General features: G+C 40.4%; 1 protein-coding gene and 1 long non-coding RNA gene across 3 annotated transcripts in view; both read left to right on the top strand.

The window, feature by feature from the left end:
- The first annotated feature begins 370 nt into the window (after window positions 1–370).
- The window catches only part of LOC112265010 (beta-1,3-glucosyltransferase), a 141,311-nt gene continuing 119,887 nt past the window's right edge, over window positions 371–21,794 (top strand). For both annotated transcript variants that reach the window (XM_042295785.1, XM_024441995.2), the window contains exon 1: window positions 371–582. In XM_042295785.1, the coding sequence (XP_042151719.1) occupies window positions 519–582 (64 nt within the window). In that variant the 5' untranslated portion in view covers window positions 371–518. The remainder of the gene's footprint in view (window positions 583–21,794) is intronic.
- LOC121839071 lies at window positions 7,678–10,211 on the top strand. The gene is made up of 2 exons (XR_006078631.1): window positions 7,678–7,716; window positions 7,999–10,211. It is a non-coding gene; the product is annotated as an uncharacterized LOC121839071 (long non-coding RNA).

Genomic DNA, 21,794 nt, shown 5'->3' with positions numbered 1-21,794 from the left:
CTGCTAAATGACTAAAATGTAGGCTAGCTTGTTAATGGGGTCATGTTTGCTGGGAATCTGATTGAAGCCTAAATATTTCAAATGGATTCAATGATTATCCTTTACTGTAGACGTAATGACTGTAGCTACCGAAATCTATTGTATAGAATGTTATAATAAAATAGGCCTAATGAAGCAAGTTTGTTTAGCCTACGTTGCAAAGCTATTTGTGCAGGCTGGTTAAATATAGACAAATAAAGATAGGATAACTGCAAAATGCTGTGTGAATTATTTTTTATTTGATAAGTACAATTGAGCCAACCAGGAAAGACACGGGGTGTGTTATTGTAGCCTAGTAAGCACGACTTTTAACAGTGCAGCATTTGGCCACAAGAGCGCGCCTGAGCTACATTAGTGGCGGTGAACATGCCAAAATCTCCTTTCTCTTGTCCTAAAAATTGTGCACAAAAAAAGCATTCCATTCCAAACACTGTCAAAGCCACACCGGAGGCTGTCAGCATCTCTCTCTGTCTCGCACGATGATCCCTGAAAAGCCAGATGTCGTACACACCCTTGCTTTTTATTTACTTTTTCTGTCGTTCGGTAAGTATTGGTTGACTTACCGTTCTATTTGAAGCTATGCGCATTTTACTCGTGCTTTATGTGGCTGCTTTAAGCAGGGAGTAGAGCAAGCTAAGAATATGCGTTGTTGGGAAGCCGTGTTGCACATTGGAAGAGTTAACTTTAGCTAGCCATGTAGCTAGCCTAGAGATGACTGGACATTGCAAAGATTTGCATCTGGTTAGAAACTCCTAATTGGATTGGCTGCACATTCGTGAATTGTCTAAACGCATGTTTTTACTAGGATATAACCTAGACTCTGTGGAAGCTAGCGACTGTATTTTGAGTATAGTTTAAACTTCTTGACCAGTGGCATATTCATTACGCCGAATAATGTTGCAAAACGTTTCTTAAACGGAACCAAAGGAAACGGGGAGAGACCGAATGATTTGTCCAATAGAAACTTTCGTTTTGGCTCTGTTTCCGTTTGGTTCTTATACGGTAAACGGTTTCCGAAATGAATATGCCCCAGTGTTTTGCAGGCTGCTGCACGCGCAGCTTGTGGGTGTGAGAGTTGTAGCCTTCGTTCTCTGAGAAATACTTTTACAATTGTATCTCGTTGTATTCTTTGATAACTTCACCCAATAACTCAACGCGATGCATGCATGTGCGACGAATTGCTGACAGCAGCTCAGTGGCTAACTTTAAAATAGCGCGCTATTGCATTAATTCAGGTAACAGATTAACAATACCTAAAGACTGCAGCCAGGCATAATGCATTATGATGTGGTTATGCATCGTAAGACTTGCCATAAGGTCTCCCGAGTGGCGCAGCGGTCTAAGGCACTGCATCTCACATGCTGACCAGACCGGACAAGGCATCGCAAAATAAATGTAGAAATCTATGTTATTCAATTATTGCACCCACACTGCTGGCTGTGTCCTGCCTCTCCCATCTCCTTATTGGTTTATAGAAGCAGGTACCCATGTGCCATCTCCTCATTGGTTATACCCATGTGGGTGATTGAAAGACAAACTGTTTTGCCGGTAGTCGTGGTAATACTTTGACATTTTAGATGCCAATCACCGTATAAGTTCAAAGATGAAAAAGCCTGGAAGGAGGAGAGATGACAAGAAACGATTTGGTTGGCCGTTTTATGTGTGGATTAATTGTCGGAGTAGAGGACCTTGTGCATTTCAGGTAAAATAACAACTCAATGTTTATATCCCAGGACAAATTAGCTAGCAACAGCAAGCTAGCTAAATAGGACAAATTAGCAAGTGCAAGCTAACTAGCTAAATTGCCATATTTAATGCTTTTTGACCTGTCCCTAAATTAATGTAATTGGTTTTGATATTTTAACCTGTGTGTCGTGATCACTTTTGGTGTAGGGGGACAAAATCAATTTATGCACAATAGCGCACGCGCGCAGCCGGTTTGGGTTCCGTGTCAGTGCTCGAGGCGTCACTACAGACAATAATGGTTCGAATCCAGGCTGTTTCACAACCGGACGTGATTGGGAGTCCCATAGGGCGGTTCACAATTGGCCCAGCGTTGTTAGGGTTTGGCCGGGGTAGGATGCAATTGTAAATAAGAATTTGTTCTTAACTGACTTGCCTAGTTAAATAAAGGTTACATTTGAAGTATTAATAATGATCAATTTCAATGATCCTGACTAAATGTTAAATAAGAACTTATAAAGTATGGAAAATAATGTTTTTCTCTCTGTTATTCAGCAAACCTGGGTTCAAATTAGAGGTTGACCGATTATGATTTAAACGCCAATACCGATTTTTGGAGGAACAAAAAAAGCCAATACCGATTAATCGGCCTTATTTTTTAAATTATTATTTTCGTTTTTTAAATAAATATGTATGTGTAATAATGACAATTACAACAATACTGAATGAACACTTATTTTAACTTAATATAATGCATGAATAAAATCTATTTAGTCTCAAGTAAATGAAACATGTTCAATTTGGTTTAAATAATGCAAAGACAGTGTTGGAGAAGAAAGTAAAAGTGCAATATGTGCCATGTAAAAAAAGCTAACGTTTAAGTTCCTTGCTCAGAACATGAGAACATATGAAAGCTGGTGGTTCCTTTTAACATGAATCTTCAATATTCCCAATTAAGAAGTTTTAGGTTGTTGTTATTATAGGAATTATAGGACTATTTCTCCCTATACCATTTGTATTTCATACACCTTTTTCTATTGGATGTTCTTATAGGCACTATAGTATTGCCAGTCTAATCTCAGGATTTGATAGGCGTGAAGTCATAAACAGCTCAATGCTTGAAGCACATCGAGGAGCTGCTGGCAAACATAGGAAAGTGCTGTTTGAATGAATGCTTACGAGCCTGCTGCTGCCTACCACCGCTCAGTCAGACTGCTCTATCAAATATTAAGTCATAGACTTAATTATAATATAATAAACACACAGAAATACGAGCCTTAGGTCATTAATCTAAGTCAAATCCGGAAATTATAATTTCGAAAACAAAATGTTTATTATTTCAGTGAAATACGGAACCTTTCCGTATTTTATCTAACGGGTGGCATCCCTAAGTCTAAATATTGCTGTTACATTGCACAACCTTCCAATGTTATGTCATAATTATGTACAATTCTGGCAAAGTAATTGCGGTCTTTGTTAGGAAGAAATGGTCTTCAAACAGTTCGCAACAAGCCAGGCCGCCCAATCTGCTGCATATACCCTGACTCTGCTTTCACAGAACGCAAGAGAAGTGACACAAATTCCCTAGTTAAAATAAATTCATGTTAGCAGGCAATATTAACGAAATATGCAGTTTAAAAAATAAAAAAAAATCCTTGTGTATTGATTTTAAGAAAGGCATTGATGTTTATGGTTAGGCACACATTGGTGCAATGACAGTGCTTTTTTCGCGAATGCGCTTGTTAAATCATCACCCGTTTGACGAGTAGGCTGTGATTCGATGATAAATTAACATGCACCGCATTGATTATATGCAAGGCATATAAGTTAGATAACTACACATGGTTGATGATATTACTAGTTTAACTAGTGATTATGTTAAGATTGATTGTTTTTTTATAAGATACGTTTAATGCTAGCTAGCAACTTACCTTGGCTTCCTGCTGCACTCGTGTAACAATTGGTCAGTCTCCTCGTGGAGTACAATGTAATCGGCCATAATCGGCTTCCAAAAATGCCGATTACTGATTGTTATGAAATCGGCTCTAATTAATCGGCCATCGGTCGACCTCTAGCTCAAAGACTATTTGAGTTCTTTAAAATACACTACATGACCAAAGGTATGTGGACACCTGCTCATCCAACATCTCATTTGAAAATCATGGGCATTAATATTGAGTTGGTCCCCCCCCCCTTTGCTGCCAAAACAGCTTCCACTCTTCTGGGAAGGCTTTCCACTAGATGTTGGAACATTGCTGCGGGGACTTGCTTCCACTTAGCCACAAGACCATTAGTAAGGTCGGCACTGATGTTGGGTGATTAGGCCTGGCTCGCAGTCGGCGTTCCAATTCATCCCAAAGGTGTTCGATGGGGTTGAGGTCAGGGCTCTGTGCAGGCCAGTCAAGTTCTTCCACACCGATCTCGAGAAATGATTTCTGTATGGACCTTGCTTTGTGCACGGGTGCATTGTCATGCTGAAACAGGAAATGGCCTTCCCCAAACTGTTGCCATAAAGTTGGAAGCACAGAATTGTCAATCATGTCATTGTATGCTGTAGCGTTAAGATTTCCCTTCACTAAAATTAAGGGGATTAGCCCGAACCATGAAAAACAGCCCCAGACCATTATTGCTTCTCCACCAAACTTTACAGTTTGGAACTAGGTAGTTTGTGTTGCAACCGAGGACAGATGATTTTTACGTGTTTCAGTACTTGGCGGTCTCGTTCTGTGAGGTTGTGTGGCCTACCACTTCGCAGCTGCGCTGCTGTTGCTCCTAGACTATTCCACTTCACAATAACAGCACTTAGACTGGACCAGGGCAGCTCTAGCAGGGCAGAGATTTGACTAACTGACTTGTTGGAAAGGTGGCATGCTATGACAGTGCAATGTTGAAAGTCACTGAGCTCTTCAGTAAGGCCATTCTACTGCCAATGTTTGTCTATAGAGATTGCATGGCTGTCTACTCGATTTTATACATGTCAGCAACAGGGTGTAGCTGAAATAGCCAAATCCACTCATTTGAAGAGGTGTCCACATACTTTTGTATATCTAGTGTAATTTGAGGGGAGGTTTCCTGGACACAGATTAAGCATAGTCCTGGACTAAAAAGTGCTTTCAATGGAGATTCTGTATTGAGCTTGCTTTTTAGTCCAGGAATAGGCATAATCTATGTCCGGGAAACCGCCCTCGAGTGTTTATCAGGTGGGCAGTGTTTGCTCTTTTGGGACTTTTCTATTGGTTCCATTGGAACAGGCAGGCTCATTGGAAGAGGCAGGCTCAATCAGGCACAGCTAAAGCGTTTGAAATGATTTAAAGGCCCCCACCAGAGTGCAATGTCGCCCCTATTTCAGCGTAACTTCTGTCCTAGAGCGTAAATTGTAGTTTTTAGGTTCTACCTCTGAAGAATGGGCTGTTAATACATATTCACAAATTGGGCGTGAGAAATCACCACAGCGTTCCATCTCCAAAAAAACTGAAACTTGACAAATGATCCAAAGGATGATTTATAATTTGCTGGTAAAAAAGTGGAGGTGCTAAAACGCACCCCATACTTTCATTTGCTCCATGGTTCAGGCAGCCAAGCGTAGACTACGGCAACAAGCTGTTTGGCTCAGCCAAAGATGATCTATTATATTGCTCCGCTCAGTTGCGACTTGTGAAGATGGAAGTACTTTGCAGGTGTTTATGATTAATAAATAATGCCATGCTGGTGGGTTGTCAATATTCAAATAAAACCCAGCCCTGAAAAGAAACGTAGACTCTAAAGTAGTTGCATGTCATATCATAGGGGAAACGCATGGCATTGGCATGAAAAAGATCAGAAGTTACCCCTTCGGATTTCCCACTTCAACCTCAATATATCATACTTTGACTAAAACAATGACTTATTGACTTATCCTTGTGTAACATCATGGGTAGGCTAAGGGAATGTCTGAATTTCTGCTCTTGTGGGCGTTTAATCATTTAGGATTTGAACTCAGGTCTGCTTTTCATTATTCACCATAGTGGTTACAGATTGTTGTTACTAACAGCCTCATGAACATTAATGTAATTGTTGAATGGCATAAGTGAATGGAATAGATGTTACATGAATTCATCTGTAATACCAAAGGTTTATAGACTAGCCTATTGTATGGGCACCAACTCGCTGGCCTTGTCTTTAGTGTCCATCCTGAGATTGAAAAATTGTGGTTCGAGTCATACCAAAGACTGTAAAAAATGGGACCCGATGCGTCTCTGCTTGGCACTCAGCAGATAGTTTGGCCGAGGTAAGGTCCTGCGATATACTTGTACATCAAGCTGCCTCACGCTACAGAAACAGTATATGGTTCCTGCTCCTATGAGCTGTTCCGTCTCCTACCTACTTCTATTGTATGGACAGATCATTGCCTTGCTGTGGTTCAAGCAGATCTGTGGATGCATAGCCTGGCTGACCGGACTCACGTGGTACACTGGTCTGGACAAGAGTCCATTTGTTGGCGCAATATTCACACAGAAATTGGCTTGAGCTTTGATTGGTTCAACAACAAATGAAACCCTGGGGGGGTGGAGAACTCTCCTTGTTTGGATTTGAAAACCCAACAGTTGTATTGGAAGGGGGCAGCACTCGGTGTGTGTAGTTGTCCATGTGGGTGTTTAATTAAGTGAGAGGGGAACTAATCGACACTTCACTCTATTGTTTTGTTAACTGCTGTGTCTCAAGCCACTATCATTCAGTGTCCGATTTATATGAATAGGAAACCCTGAAAGTTCTTAAACATTCAACCAAACAATGCATGTACCGTGGGACTATATTATGGCTGAAGGTTTTAGCCAGCTCTCATCATGTCATTGGTGACTGTATAATTCATGTATATACACAGTACAATATGATGCGTATCAGGGTAAGGGTCAACTACAATATCAATTCAGGCAGTAAATTGAAATCCATTTCATGAATTGAGAATGGACAATTGTTTTCTATGAGAATTTGTCAATTCAGTAATTCAATTACTTCAACCGCTGAATTGATTGATTTGAAAATCACAAGAACTCCAACCCTGATGCACAGAATTAGACTAGAATAACAATAGAGTAAAATATTTCCCTATGATAGGAGTCAGGGTGAAAGAGGAAGATAGTTTAATCAGAGGAGCAACTGGATATGTTCAACCCTTAATTTCTGGTGATACCGTCACAGTGTTTTGCCATAAAAGCTCATTGCTCTTTCCTCCATCCTAGTATAGAACCCAGAGTAGTTCAAGGCTCATCTTCTTGACCAGCAGCATGATTCATTCTATATTTTTACCCTTGCGTTTGTGTGCGTGCGTGCTACCAACCACGAACGACATGACGGTCTCACAAAATCAATACATTTTCATGAAATAGGGCCTACCTTGTTGGTTTTTCCTAGTCCTCTCACTGGGGGTTAAAGGTGAAAACAGTTCTAATAAGGTGGCATTCTTAAGGTTTGCTGTTGCACTGAGAAAGTAAAGGGCAACCAGCTGAACAAATGTTGTCATCACATCAGTAAGAGGAAATGGCTTTGAGGCACAGGAGGTCACGCATGCATGAAATGTGGTGACACATGAAAAGCTTTCAAACAAAGTTCCCCTCGCTCTCACATACTGACCACATTGCACACACCATCGCACGCAACTTGATTTTGTCCACCCACACCAGACGTGATCAGGACACGCAGGTTGAAATATCAAAACAAACTCGGAACCAATTATATTAATTTGGGGACAGGTCAAAAAGCATTAAACATTTATGGCAATTTAGCTAGCTAGCTTGCTGGTGCTAGCTAATTTGATCTGGGATATAAACATTGGGTTATTTTACCTGAAAGGGATAAGGTCCTCTACTCTGACAATTAATCCACAGATAAAACTGTCAACCAAGTTCCTTTCTAGTAATCTCTCCTCCTTCCTTTAGGCTTCTTCTTCTTTGGACTTGATATGGCGGTTGGCAACCAACTGGAGAGTGGACCTCAGTTCATCTTTCAATCACCCACGTGGGTATATGCTCCTAAAAACCAATGAGGAGATGGGAGAGGCAGGACTTGCAGTGCTTCGAGCGTCACAAATAGAACCAAGTTCATTTTATTTTATTTTGCAGCGCGTGCAACACGTCTGGTCTGGTCAGCATGTTAGACCATGTACATAGCTCACTATTCCCTTTGATATTTTAGCAATCTGTCTCATTGCAAGTGAATTGGGAAAGTGAAAACAGCAAGGCTAGCCTAATTATATGCTGGCAGCGCACGCCAAGCTGTCTTTTCCCTATCTTTCTCTAGGGACCTCCATGAAAGATGGCAAGTTGCGACAGATGTAGCAGAATGGGGAGTGAACATGGATGTTTTCCTACAGGAAGCTGCGATTCGAGCCAAATGTTGCATTTTTAATCCTAGCTGATAGGATTGAGAGCCTGGAAGACCAGATGAGAATGTTGCAGACAGTCTTTCTGGTGGAACCCAGATCGTTTGTGTTACTTACTCTGATTAATCCATCATTAAGGGGATTTTAGACCGCTTCCCATTTCTCAACTATTAATCAAGATTAGGATTTCGCTCTCCAAACTTTTGTAGTTTATCTTTGAAATAATTTACATGCAACTGTATCACCCCTTCTCTCTAAGCCAGTGAACAGGCACAAGACAAGGTTTAGGTGAAATTGGCCTCCTCTCTGCTGAGGGAGATCTTATTAAAAACCCATATTTAAAAAAAATATTTTTGAGATCCTCTTAACAATCATATGAAATGGTCCTCAGATACGATACGTTTTGCCTATCATTTTGCCATTTCATCATTTTGTTATTTGGCCATTCACATCAGGTTTATGATAATTTCATAGTGGGTAAAGTGATACTTAAGGATTTTGGCAATGAAGCCCTTTACAGTATCTACTTCCACGAGTCAGATGAACTCATGGATACCATTTTTATGTCCCTGTAACCTGTACGGAGGTAGTTATGTGAGCCAATGCTAATTAGCGTTAGCACAATGACGGAGTCTATGGTATCTGCTAGCAGTTACCATAGACCTCTAGTCTATGCACCAACGCTAGTTAGCAACTTCCTTCAAACTGCACACAGAGACACAAAAATGGTATCCACAAGTACATCTGACTCTGGGGAAAGTAGATAAAGGGCTTCAAAATCCTGAAGTATCCCTTTAAAGTCGTGGTCTGCCCACCCACTATATCTAACTATAAGAGGAGCTAATGCAGTCATCACTATGGACATCATTAAGCTACTCTACTCTGTCGGCTGTAATGAATTGCTCCCGCACAGTAGGAATTAAGTGTGTCAGTTGTACTGTAGCTACTGTGTGATTGAGCTGTACTGTGGTAGGTCTATAGAATTGTATGATAGTGAATTATAGGATCTCTATGGGTAGGTCTGTGTGTGTGTCAGCTGTACTGTAGGACTGTGTGTGTGTGTCAGTGTATTTCAGCCATATGGCAGCACTGTGTGCTACATTGTTCCTTTAATCAGCTGTTCTGAAGGCCCCCTCCAGTAAAACCATGTTCCTATTCGGCCTGGTAATAAAGAAATGCAGCGGCCATAACTAAAGCCAAACAAGTTTCTTGTGTGTGTGTGTCCGCACGGCAAGCATTTGTACATTCTCTATGCCAAAACAGTACAGAGTTACTGTAGTCACTCACCTTTCTAGTCATCTTGAAACAGCTAGGTCTAGTCTTGAAGTCACTTAGGGGAAATTCAACGGTAATGGAATTATGCTTTGACTCAGGTATTTCACTGTAAAATCTATGCCAAACAAAAATCATTGATTTCAAAGTTTAACAACCCATACAACTCTATGCACAAGGACTACTTTGAACAATTTACACAGTATATTTTACAATAACACATTTACTGGATGATCTGTGCCGATGCAATGTTTGGTAACAGAATTATGGTAAAATCTCCCTCAGTTTTTTATGCGACCACGTTTTCAAAAAATCTGTTCCGAATTAATATTCAAAGATGTCTGCAGAAAGAATGAGGTGGTGTCAGCTATAGGGCTGTGGCGGTCTTGGAATTGGAGGTTACAGTAATTGGCCAGGCCAATATACACGGTCAATGACATAACTGTTAAAGGTAGGCTTTATTTCTGCAGCTTCTCTATTACCATTACACATCGTTATTATCAGTAGCATTTCATTATTTTTATTACCTTATTAACTCTAAATATTAGTCTCGTATACAAATTAAGAAATGTCAGAAAGGAGAGGATTGTCACATTTTTATATTGACACAACTTAACACAGGCTATCGGCCTCAAAAGAAACGTGCAATTTCGCTATTGCATTACACATCGTTACTGGTTTCTTTCCTTTTTCATTTATTTTTCGGATTGTTTCTGATGTGTCCATTTTGTTTAAATGTGTGTTACTGTTGTCTTAGGCTTTTAAGACCCTATGTAAAAAAAAAAAAACTTAAAAAAAAAAAATTCTGTTTGTATACTTGTTTACATGGATGCTTCTTAATAAAACGTATTTTAAACCAGCCATTACACTTTGTTATTATCATGCCATTTCATTATTATTATTCAGGTTATTAATAATAAATATTAATTTACAAATTAAGAAATGCCTGGTTGGACAGAATTGGTCACATTTTCGTATTGACACAGCATGACAGAGTGAAAATAAAGATGTATGCCCACCTTGTCCTTGTCTGTTAACTTTTCTATATATAACATTGTTCAATCTGGATCCTATTTTGATGCTAAAACCATTCTCACGAAGTCCGATGTGTTTTTCCCCCACTTTAACCTAAATATTTGCATAACTTCACAAACCCTACTGTTGCTGCCATTTGATGGCAGTGGCATTGGCATATGTTCTTCAAAGAGAGCATGACGTAATGGGCGGCAGGTACCCTAGTGGTTAGAGCGTTGGACTAGCGTTGGATCGAATCCCCAAGCTGACAAGGTAAAAATCTGTCGTTCTGCCCCTGAACAAGGCAGTTAACCCACTGTTCCTGGGCCGTCATTGAAAATAGGAATTTGTTCTTAACTGAACTTAACTTTGCCTAGTTTAAATAAAGGTTACATTTTTGGGGGGAGAAATAACGTAGCATAAGTTCCTGGAAATATGCCTTTTACCAGATCAGATCATGCTAGGAGCGTCCAGACAGGCTACTTTATGAAACTTTCTGAATGGACGTATAGGCCTATATTGTTACAAATGACGAGTCACCCATGATTCACCAGACAATATTTTGAAAGAGGAAGCAAACTATTTTAAGCATATGTTTTCATTTCAGTCTCCTCCATCTCCACTAACTGAAGTTAATTGTACGGATTTGTTTCTATTATTAATGTAAAATTTAACAGCTGTACAGAAAGACTCATGTGAAGGCTAAATTACAGAGTTGGAACTTCTTGATGCATTTAAAGCCTGTAAATCCGGAATAACTCCAGGGCTGGATGGCATACCAGTTGAGGTCTACAAAACCTTTTGATGTACTCAGAGGACTGTTATTAGCATGTTTTAACCACTCTCATAAAAATAGTAGGTTATCAGATACTCAACAAGGTTTGATTAGAATTACTGAAACAGTACTCAAGTGATTAAATATAAAGATCCAGTCCATTAAAAAAAATTGGAGGCCCCTTACACTTTAGTGTTGATGCAAAAATTATAGCATAATGCATAGAATTAAAAAGGTATTGCCAGATATTATTCACCCTAATCAGTTTTTTTTACATGGACGATACATTGGAGATAATATAATACAAGTACTGGAAACAATATAGCACTATTAAATATAGCTGACTTTGAAAAGGCCTTTGATAAAGTACGACTGGAATTTATATATATATATATAATGCCTGGAATATTTACATTTTGGAGAATATCTTATACAATGAGTTAACGTTATGTATAGTAACCCTAGGTGTGAAATAGTAAATATTGGCTAGTTCTCAGAAAGTATTAAACTGTCAAGAGGAGGAAAACAAGGTTGTCCACTATCGGCATATATATTTATTATGGCCATTGAAATGTTAGATATTAAAATCAGATCCAACAATAATATTAAGGGGCTAGAAATCCAAGGCTTAAAAATAAAGGTGTCATTGTACACTGATGATTCATATTTTCTTATAAATCCACAATATGGATTCCTCCACAGCCTCATAGAGGATATAGATACTTGGATTACAACCAAATTATGATAAATGTACATATTGGATCACTAAAAAAATACAACTTTTACATTACTGTGTAGTTTACCAATAAAATGGTCTGATGGGGAATTGGAAATACTCTGTAGTCATATCCCGAAAGAAAGGAATGATCTTACTGCAATATTTTTTTAATACAAAGTTTACCAAAATAGATACGTTCTTGATACCATGGAAAGGAAAATACCTGTCTGTTTGTGGAAAAATCACCCTGATTAACTCGTTAGTCATATCACAGTTTACCTATTTGCTTATGGTCTTGCCTACACCTAGCGACTTGTTTTTTAAATTAAATGAGCAAAAAATATACCTTTTTACTTGGACCGTCAAGTCAGACAAAATTAAACGGGCCTATTTATATAATTAATATAATTTCAGAGGGCAGAAATGATTAAATATTAAAGCATTAGACTTCTCACTAAAGGCTTCAGTCATACAAAAGTTATACTTAAATCTGAACTGGTTCTCTAGCAAATTAGTAAGAATATCTCACCCCATGTTCAAGAATGGCCTTTTTCCCTTTATTCAGATTACAAACTCTCACTTTCGGTTATTTGAAAATGAAATTATGATAAATAAAAAAGCATACCAGTTTCATGTAAGGAACAAAACATTTACAGCTCTGCCATATAGATTGCAAAATAGTTGAGAAGAGATTTTCGATGTACCAATTCCATGGCACATGGTTTATGAACTGATACACAAAACAACGGCAGATTCGAAACTTTGGATTTTTAAATTTAAATTATTCAAAATTCTTGCAACCCAATATAATGTTATATATATGGGGGATACAACCATCCCAGCTCTGCAGATGTTGTTGCAAAGAGACAGAATCATTTGTTTTCGTACTGTCCTTATGTAGCTTTTCTGCTGACTCTGAAAAACACCAAAAGAAAGATGCCCAGGGTCCCTGCTCATCTGCGTGAACGTGCCTTAGGCATGCTGCAAGGAGGCATGAGGACTGCAGATGTGGCCAGGGCAATACATTGCAATGTCCGTACAGTGAGACGCCTTAAACAGCGCTACAGGGAGACAGGACGGACAGCTGATCGTCCTCGCAGTGGCAGACCACTTGTAACAACCTCTGCACAGGATCGGTACATCCGAACATCACATCACACCTGCGGGACAGGTACAGGATGACAACAACAACTGCCCGAGTTACACCTGGAATGCACAATCCCTTCATCAGTGCTCAGACTCCGCAATAGGCTGAGAGAGGCTGGACTGAGGGCTTGTAGGCCTGTTGTAAGGCAGGTCCTCACCAGACATCACTGGCAACAACGTCGCCTATGGGCACAAACACACCGTCGCTGGACCAGACAGGACTGGCAAAAAGTGCTCTTCATTGACAAATCGTGGAATTGTCTCACCAGGGGTGATGGTCGGATTTGCGTTTATCGTACTCTGGAGCAGGATCGATTTGGAGGTGGAAAGTCCGTCATGGTCTGGGTCGGTGTGTCACAGCATCATCGGACTGAGCTTGTTGTCATTACAGGCAATCTCAATGCTGTGCGTTACAGGGAAGACCTCCTCCCTCATGTGGTACCCTTCCTGCAGGCTCATCCTGACATGACCCTCCAGCATGACAATGCCTCCAGTCATACTGCTTGTTCTGTCAGTGATTTCCTGCAAGACCGGAGTGTCAGTGTTCTGCCATGGCCAGCGAAGAGCTCGGATCTCAATCCCATTGAGCACATCAGGGACCTGTTGGATCGGAGGGCGAGGGCTAGGGCCATTCCCCCCAGAAATGTCTGGGAACTTGCAGGTGCGTTGGTGGAAGAGTGGGGTAAAATCTCACTGCAAGAACTGGTCCAAATCTGGTGCAGTCCATGAGGAGGAGATGCACTGCAGTACTTAATACAGCTGGTGGCCACACCAGATACTGACTGTTACTTTGGACTTTGAACCCCCCTTTGTTCATGGACACATTATTCAATTTCTGTTAGTTACATGTTTGTGGAACTTGTTCAGTTTATGTCTCAGTTGTTGAATATTGTTATACATTCATACAAATATTTACACATGTTAAGTTGGCTGAAAATAAATGCAGTTGACAGTGAGAGGACCTTTATTTTTTAAATGGGGGATTGAAAATTATGCAGACAATTACATTTATGAAAGCCACAATCTATAGGCCTATAGAGAGAATCAGCCAACTCACACAAGTACATCCCCATAAAAGGACCCGTCAATCAAAGCTACCAGCGTATGTCAGACATGACAGAACATTTTTACTCTTCTACTTAAAATGTATAAAGAAACCAATGCTTACCTTAGACTTTCCAAAAGTAGGCTATACGATGACAAGACAAGTATGAAGTGGAGAGAGGGCTATACGATAGTATGAAGATGAAATGGATCATTAAAATAGAAACAAATACACGCAACATGTCAATGACAGCTGTGACGTCACTGGCCGTTGAGTAGTCTATAAATAGATAAAATATCCTGTATGAAATTATACCATGCCAGATTGGAGAGGATTGTCAAATTGTCCATTTGACACAACAATAGCGCATTATTGGCCTCAGAGCCAGAACAACCTTGTCTTCTGCTGTTGAATAATTAAAGAATAGTCAGACACATCCAACCTTTTTTTAAACAAGACTTATTTATTAGCAAGCAATGAAAATGTGGATTGTACAGTGCCTTCAGAAAGTATTCATACCCCTTGACTAATTCCACACTTTGTTGTTACAGCCTGAATTCAAAATGGATTAACTGTATTTTTTTCTCACCCATATACACACAATACCCTATAATGACAAAGTGAAAACATGTTTTTAGTTTTTTTTTGCAAATGTATTGAAAATGAAATACAGAAATATCTCATTTACATAAGTATTCACACCCCTGAGTCAATACTTTATGGAAGGTTTGCCAGCAATTACAGCTTTTAAAAAATTCTAACATTTGTAAAACAAAAAATACACTACTATATATTGAATAGCTAATTTATTCAACCCCCTGAGTAAGTACATTTGGCAGTGATTACAGGTGTGAGTCTTTCTGGGTAAGTCTCTAAGAGCTTTCCGAACCTGGATTGTACAATCATTTCCCCATTATTCTTTTCAAATTCTTCAAGCTCTGTCAAGTTGGTTGTTGATTTTCAAGCAGATTTAAGCCAAAACTAACTTGGCCACTCAGGAACATTCACTGTCTTCTTGGTAAGCAACTCCAGTGTAAATTTGGCCTTGTGTTTTAGGTTATTGTCCTGCTGAAAGGTGAATTAATCTCCCAGTGTCTGGTGGAAAGCAGACTGAAGCAGGTTTTCCTGCTTCTATCATCTCTTGATTCAAACATGCTCTTAAACTTTCCTGACTGGCCATAGAGGACACCTAACTGATGGACCCAAGAAAGGGAATCCCGGATCAGTGGGGAGGCTGAGCAGCCTAGAGGGCTAATGCCTGCTGCCTCCTCACAATTGCCTCTGTGTATTTTCCTGCCATGTTTGAGGCACCATCGTAACTCTGCCCACATAAGCCAGACATGGGAAAATTGAGCCTCAACAACACATCAGTTGCCACTTTCGCAATTCCCTCGCCTGTTGTCTCCAACACCCTGTATAGCCCAATAAACTCCTTGTGAGGGACACGGTCATGGTCAACATAACGCAGACAGACACTCTCCTGTTCAGCACCAGAGACATCTTGAGTACCATCAACAATTACTGAAAATTGTACAATCGGAAGAGACCTAATCTCAGCTGCAATGCCTCGAATGACTGTATTGGCCACGATGTTCAGAATTCCATTCTTTGCTTTGGGGCCTGTGTACATTGAGGTACGCTCTGATAACCACTTCAGTACAATGGGATTATCCTCTTCTGCCCTAAGTTTCAAAAGCTGGTATAAATTCCCACTGTCATCCGTGTGGCCTCTAAAGGCTTGTACCTGTCTTGCTACGTGCCGCACCGAACTTACAATTTTCATCAAGCAACGCCTTGCGTCCTCTTGCTGTTTACCCTACGCGCTAGATAACTGGGCACTGATTGGATTTGCTGGTGTGCTGTTACAGTTACAAAGTAGCAGTGGGTTTGACAGTTTTGATGTGCTGTGAATTTCTCAATGGCTTTTCTCCAGTTCCTAAATCCTGCACTAATGAAGGCAGCATCTGCTCTTTGGCCAAAAGATGGCTGGCTTGAAAACCCTTGGCTACAGTGAACACAACACTCCTTTTATTGATGGATTATAATGTAGCCAGGGGAAATCGCCAAACCATCTCTCTTGAAACATAAATTGTGGGTGTGGCTGATATGGTTTTGTGCCATCACTGAGGTAACTGGACAATGCTGTGCCACTGTCCCCTATACTGGTGCTGCTTGCAACAAGGTTGACACCTGGTCCTGCCGTGGCTGTGACACTGTCCTCTGAAGTCTCTCTCCTTGGCTCTTTCACCACCCTCACTGACTCAGTCTGTCTCCTAGAAAATAAATGAGGTGTTTGCCATATTCCTAACTACCGGTACCCAAAACTACACAATTAATCACAACAGCAATATCATTGCCTTAAACCAATGTTGGTTCAGTCACCAGTTTAAGTTGAGAGTTGGGGTATCCATGGCATTGTCCAATTATGTCCCTATTTTGCAAGTCTAAAAAAGAGGGAACCTTTCATAATGTTGTCAAACAAAGACTCAACAAACTTACCTGAGACTCCCTGTCCCTGCCAGTCTGTCTCCAGCTCTGCTGTCTGTGTGCCATCTGTTGCCTGCTCTGCCTAATGACATCATTATGAAACATTCCCATTAGCATTTCACTTCTTTCTTATGAACATTTAATCAACTAGTCTTTGAGATATCAGGCTACTAGGGTTCTTACTTTTCATTTTGGTGTACTGAAAAATTCTCTCATGTCTCTTTTTTCTGACATTTTTCAACCTTGCTGGCTGGCTGGCTACACACACACACACACACACACACACACACACACACATACAGTGTGCAGGTTATTTACAGTAAGAGATGGTCTTCGATCTACCAGGTAGCTAGCTAATCAGCAAGCAAATGTGAAACGGATTGCAGTGACAAGGTTTTACAGCTGTATATGAGTTCACCATTTACACGACGTATGCTGAAACCTTTTGCAATTTTATTTTATGTTTTCGTTTTATATTGGCTCCCACAATATCTGAATTTGCAGAGCTAGCGATCACCAATTCCGTTACTGTGGTGTTTGCTATAATCTTTGCTATCGTCAGTTTACTCCAAGATCGGCACACAGGTGCTTCAAAGTCCCCTAGCGACAATTTAGCTTTTGCAACGAGACCATTAAAAGATATTTAAGACAACGATAGAAGAGAGTATAGTTCTGTTCAATTTTGAGTTCAGTTTATCGGTAAACTTATCAGCATGCACTACAGCTGCATGCTGATCTTGGAATAAACCGACGATAGCAAAGATTCCATCTTTGACCATGCCACATAAATGGAATAGGTGCTAGCTAGCTTGCTAGCTAATGTTTGCTTTAGTTTGCGCCATCGGTTTGCTCGCTAGCTCTGCAAATTCAGCTATTGTGTGTGAACCCTACCAACACAAAACATCGCTATGGAGCGATTGACTGGATTAACCTCACGTTAGCTACATGCATTGAGTCCCTTCCAGACGGTAGACACGAACACTCTGTCACCTTGCCAGCTAAGGAACACAACATTGCATTGCTAGCTTCTCTCATTGACTCGAATTCAAACAACTGCAAACACTGGTTGATGTTACTGTAGCTAGCTAGCAAACATCAGCTAACCGCTAGCTAACATAAAGATTGACCTATAATTCAATGCAGCGAAAATTAAGACTGGTGATGGTTATAAATGTGTTTTATTGTATTGAGTGGTAGAAGTAGAGAAATGTTTAACATATCCTTTGTTTGAAATACTTACAGGAGGTCAGCCACCAATGACAGACTGTCAGATTCTCACACATGCACAGTACCTGCATCATGTGCCACTGCTGAGGGTGGGAGGCAGTGTATCAAACCATTGTGAGGCAAAGGGAGAGGGGTAGCAATGTTTAAAAACTTAAAAACGCTCTATTAAGTGTCTATAATCAGCACAAGTGCTTTCATTGCGTATTATTAATATATTTTTTAAATTAAATAGTTATGTTTACAGTGATACAGTGGGGCAAAAGTATTTAGTCAGCCACCAATTGTGCAAGTTCTTCCACTTAAAAAGATGAGAGAGGCCTGTAATTTTCATCATAGGTACACTTCAACTATGACAGACAAAATGAGAAAAAAAAATCCTGAAAATGACATTGTAGGATTTCTAATGAATTTATTTGCAAATTATGGTGGAAAATAAGCATTTGGTCACCTACAAACAAGCAAGATTTCTGGCTCTCACAGACCTGTATCTTCTTCTTTAAGAGGCTCCTCTGTCCTCCACTCATTACCTGTATTCATGGCACCTGTTTGAACTTGTTATCAGTATAAAAGACACCTGTCTTTTACACTAAGTTATTTTTAGTTGTAGACTCACCGCTGCAAACCAAGAGTATTGCTTGTAGGAGTTTAAATTACTTGGCTGTATAATCACAACTGAAACCCATTTTTACCTTTATTTATCTAAGTCAGTTAAGAACAAATTCTTGTTTGTTCAAACAGTCACACTCCAAACTCCACTATGGCCAAGACCAAAGAGCTGTCAAAGGACACCAGAAACAAAATTGTAGACCTGCACCAGGCTGGGAAGACTGAATCTGCAATAGGTAAGCAGCTTGGTTTGAAGAAATCAACTGTGGCAGTAATTATTAGGAAATGGAAGACATACAAGACCACTGATAATCTCTTGGTTTGCCCTCAATCTGGGGCTCACGCAAGATCTCACAGGTGCCCAGGTGAGTGGGTCAAAATGATCACAAGAATCTTGCTTGTTTGAGCAAAAATCCCAGAACCACACAATGGGGGACCTGCAGAGAGCTGGGACCAAAGTAACAAAGCCTACCATCAGTAACACATTGGTGGCTGACCGCCAGGGACTCAAATCCTGCAGTGCCAGACGTGTCCCCCTGCTTAAGCCAGTACATGTCCAGGCCCGTCTGAAGTTTGCTAGAGAGCATTTGGATGATCCAGAAGAAGATTGGGAGAATAACCCAGCGAACCACTTTTTGTCTATTTAATAGCTAATAGCTAATCCCTAATAGCGGGAGGGACCTTGACAATTTATTGTTAAAACAAGAGGCGGCCTGGATCTTTTAATTTAAAGACCCTTGCTCCTTTCAGTCCCAATGTAGAGTTTTAGCCATGTTTATACAGTGCATTCGGGAATTATTCAGACCCCTTGACCTTTTCCACATTTTGTTATGTTACAGCCTTATTCTAAAATATTTTAAATTATTGCATTTTTTTTCCCCTCATCAATCTACACTCAATACCTCATAATGAAAACAGGTTTTTGAAATGGTTGAAAATGTATTAAAAATAAAAAACTGAGGCACAAAATCTGAGGCACAGATCTGGGGAAGGGTACCAAAAAATGCCTGCAGTGGCCTCCATCATTCTTATATGTAAGAAGTTTGGAACCACCAAGACTCTTCCTAGAGCTGACCGCCCGGCCAAACTGAGCAATCAGGGGAGGGGGGGGCCTTGGTCAGGGAGGTGAACAAGAACCTGATGGTCACTCTTACAGAGCTCCAGAGTTCCTCTGTGGAGATGGGAGAAACTTCCAGAAGGACAACCATCTCTGCAGCACTCCACCAATCAGGCATTTATGGTAGAGTGGCCAGACGTAAAGCCAATCCTCAGTAAAAGACCACTTGGGAGTTTTCCAAAAGGCACCTAAAGGACTCGCAGACCATGAGAAACAAGATTGTCTGGTCTGATGAAACCAAGACTGAACTCTTTTGCCTGAATGCCAAGAGTCACATCTGGAGGAAACAAGGGGCACCATCGGTCAAGCATGGTGGTAGCTGCATCATGCTGTGGGGATGTCTGTCATCGGCAGGGACTGGGAGACTAGTCAGAATTGAGGGAAAGATGAATGGAGCAGCTTTGCACACTCTTGGCGTTCTCTCAACCAGCTTCATGAGGTAGGCACGTGGAATGCATTTTAATTAACAGGTGTGCCTTGTTAAATTGTGGAATTTCTTTCCTTAATGTGTTTGAGCTAATCAGTTGTGTTGTGACAAGGTAGGGGTGGTATACAGAATATAGCCCTATTTGGTAAAAGACAAAGTCCATATTATGGCAAGAACATCTCAAATAAGCAAAGAGAAACGACAGTCCATCATTACTTTAAGACATGAATGTCAGTCAATTCGAAAAATGTCAAGAACTTTGAAAGTTTCTTCAAGTGCAGTTGCAAAAACTATCAAGCGCTATGAAGAAGCTGGCTCTCATGAGGACTGACACAGGAAAGGAAGACCCAGATTTACCTCTACTGCAGAGGATAAGTTCATTAAAGTTAACTGCACCGCAGATTGCAGCCCAAATAAATGCTTCACAGAGTTCAAGTAACAGACATATCTCAACATCAACTGCTCAGAGGAGACTGCATGAATCAAGCCTTCATGGTCAAATTGCTGCAAAGAAACCAGTACTAAAGGACACCAATAAGAGGAAGAGACCAAGAAACACAAGCAATGGACATTAGACTGGTGGAAATCTGTCTTTTGGTCTGATGAGTCCAAATTTGGGATTTTTGGTTCCAACCGCCGTGTCTTTTTGAGGTGCAGAGTAGGTTAACGGATGATCTCCACATGTGTGGTTCCCTGGTGGTTCCCACCAGGAAGCATGGCAGAGGAGGTGTTATGGTGTCGGGGTGCTTTTCTGGTGACACTGTGATTTATTTAAAATTCAAGGCACACTTAAACAGCATGACTATCACAGCATTCTGCAGCAATACGCCATCCCATCGGGTTTGCGCTTAGTGGGACTGTCATTTGTTTTTCAACAGAACAATGACCCAATACACCTTCAGGTCGTGTAAGGGCTATTTGACCAAGGAGAGTGATGGAGTGCAGCATCAGATGACCTGGGCTCCACAATCACCCGACCTCAACCCAATTGAGATGGTTTGGGATGAGTTGGACCGCAGAGAGAAGGAAAAGCAGCCAACAAGTGCTCAGCATATGTGGGAACTCATTCAAGACTGTTGGAAAAGCATTCCAGGTGAAGCTGGTTGAGAGAATGCCAAGAGTGTGCAAAGCTGTCATCAAGGCAAAGGTTGGCTACTTTGAAGAATCTAAATTATAAAATACATTTTGAGTTGTTGAACACTTTTTTGCTAACTACATGTTTCCATATGTGTTATTTCATAGTTTTGATTTCTTCACTATTATTATACAATGTAGAAAATAGTAAACATAAAGAAAACCCTTGAATGAGTAGGTGTGTCCAAATTTTTGACTGGTACTGTATAAAAAAGGTGTCTGTTTTGTCTTGTATTTAAGTGTTGACAGCCAGTAGACACCATGTTTATTTATATTTTGAGGTTGGACGTTAGCAAGTTGGGCACACCGATTGGTGTCACCTCGTTAGTCAGTATATGTTACACCTGTGCTGCCTTGTCATCTCATATGTCAGAAGGTGTTTCACTTGTGCCGGCACAGGTGAGATTTAAAATTGGCTGGCTCAAGTGCTTCAGTTGATTTGAGTGATGTGGAGGATTAACACCTTAAGTTGGCTCTCCTTTATTGGTTCTTCCCTGTTTTCATTTTGCTCCACATTTTTTGGTTTGCTTCCTGTCTTTTAAGTTTGAGTTTTAATTTTGTTTGCCTTCTCTTGGGCAAATTTTGCCTTCTCTTGGGCCCTCAATGTGGGTGTCTTTTAGGTCCTAGTTGTTGTTGCTAGTGGTCACTCCCATGAGTTTCCATGCCCTAATGAACATCTGAGAGTTACTGGAGAATTTTTGTAAGAACATAGTATATGGGATTGATTTTAAGAAATTTAGCTTAAT

Source organism: Oncorhynchus tshawytscha, linkage group LG13 (assembly GCF_018296145.1).
Source record: "Oncorhynchus tshawytscha isolate Ot180627B linkage group LG13, Otsh_v2.0, whole genome shotgun sequence".
Taxonomy (NCBI): Eukaryota; Metazoa; Chordata; class Actinopteri; order Salmoniformes; family Salmonidae; genus Oncorhynchus; species Oncorhynchus tshawytscha.
Note: the sequence above shows the minus strand (reverse complement) of the source record. Positions and strands in the feature narration are given on the sequence as shown.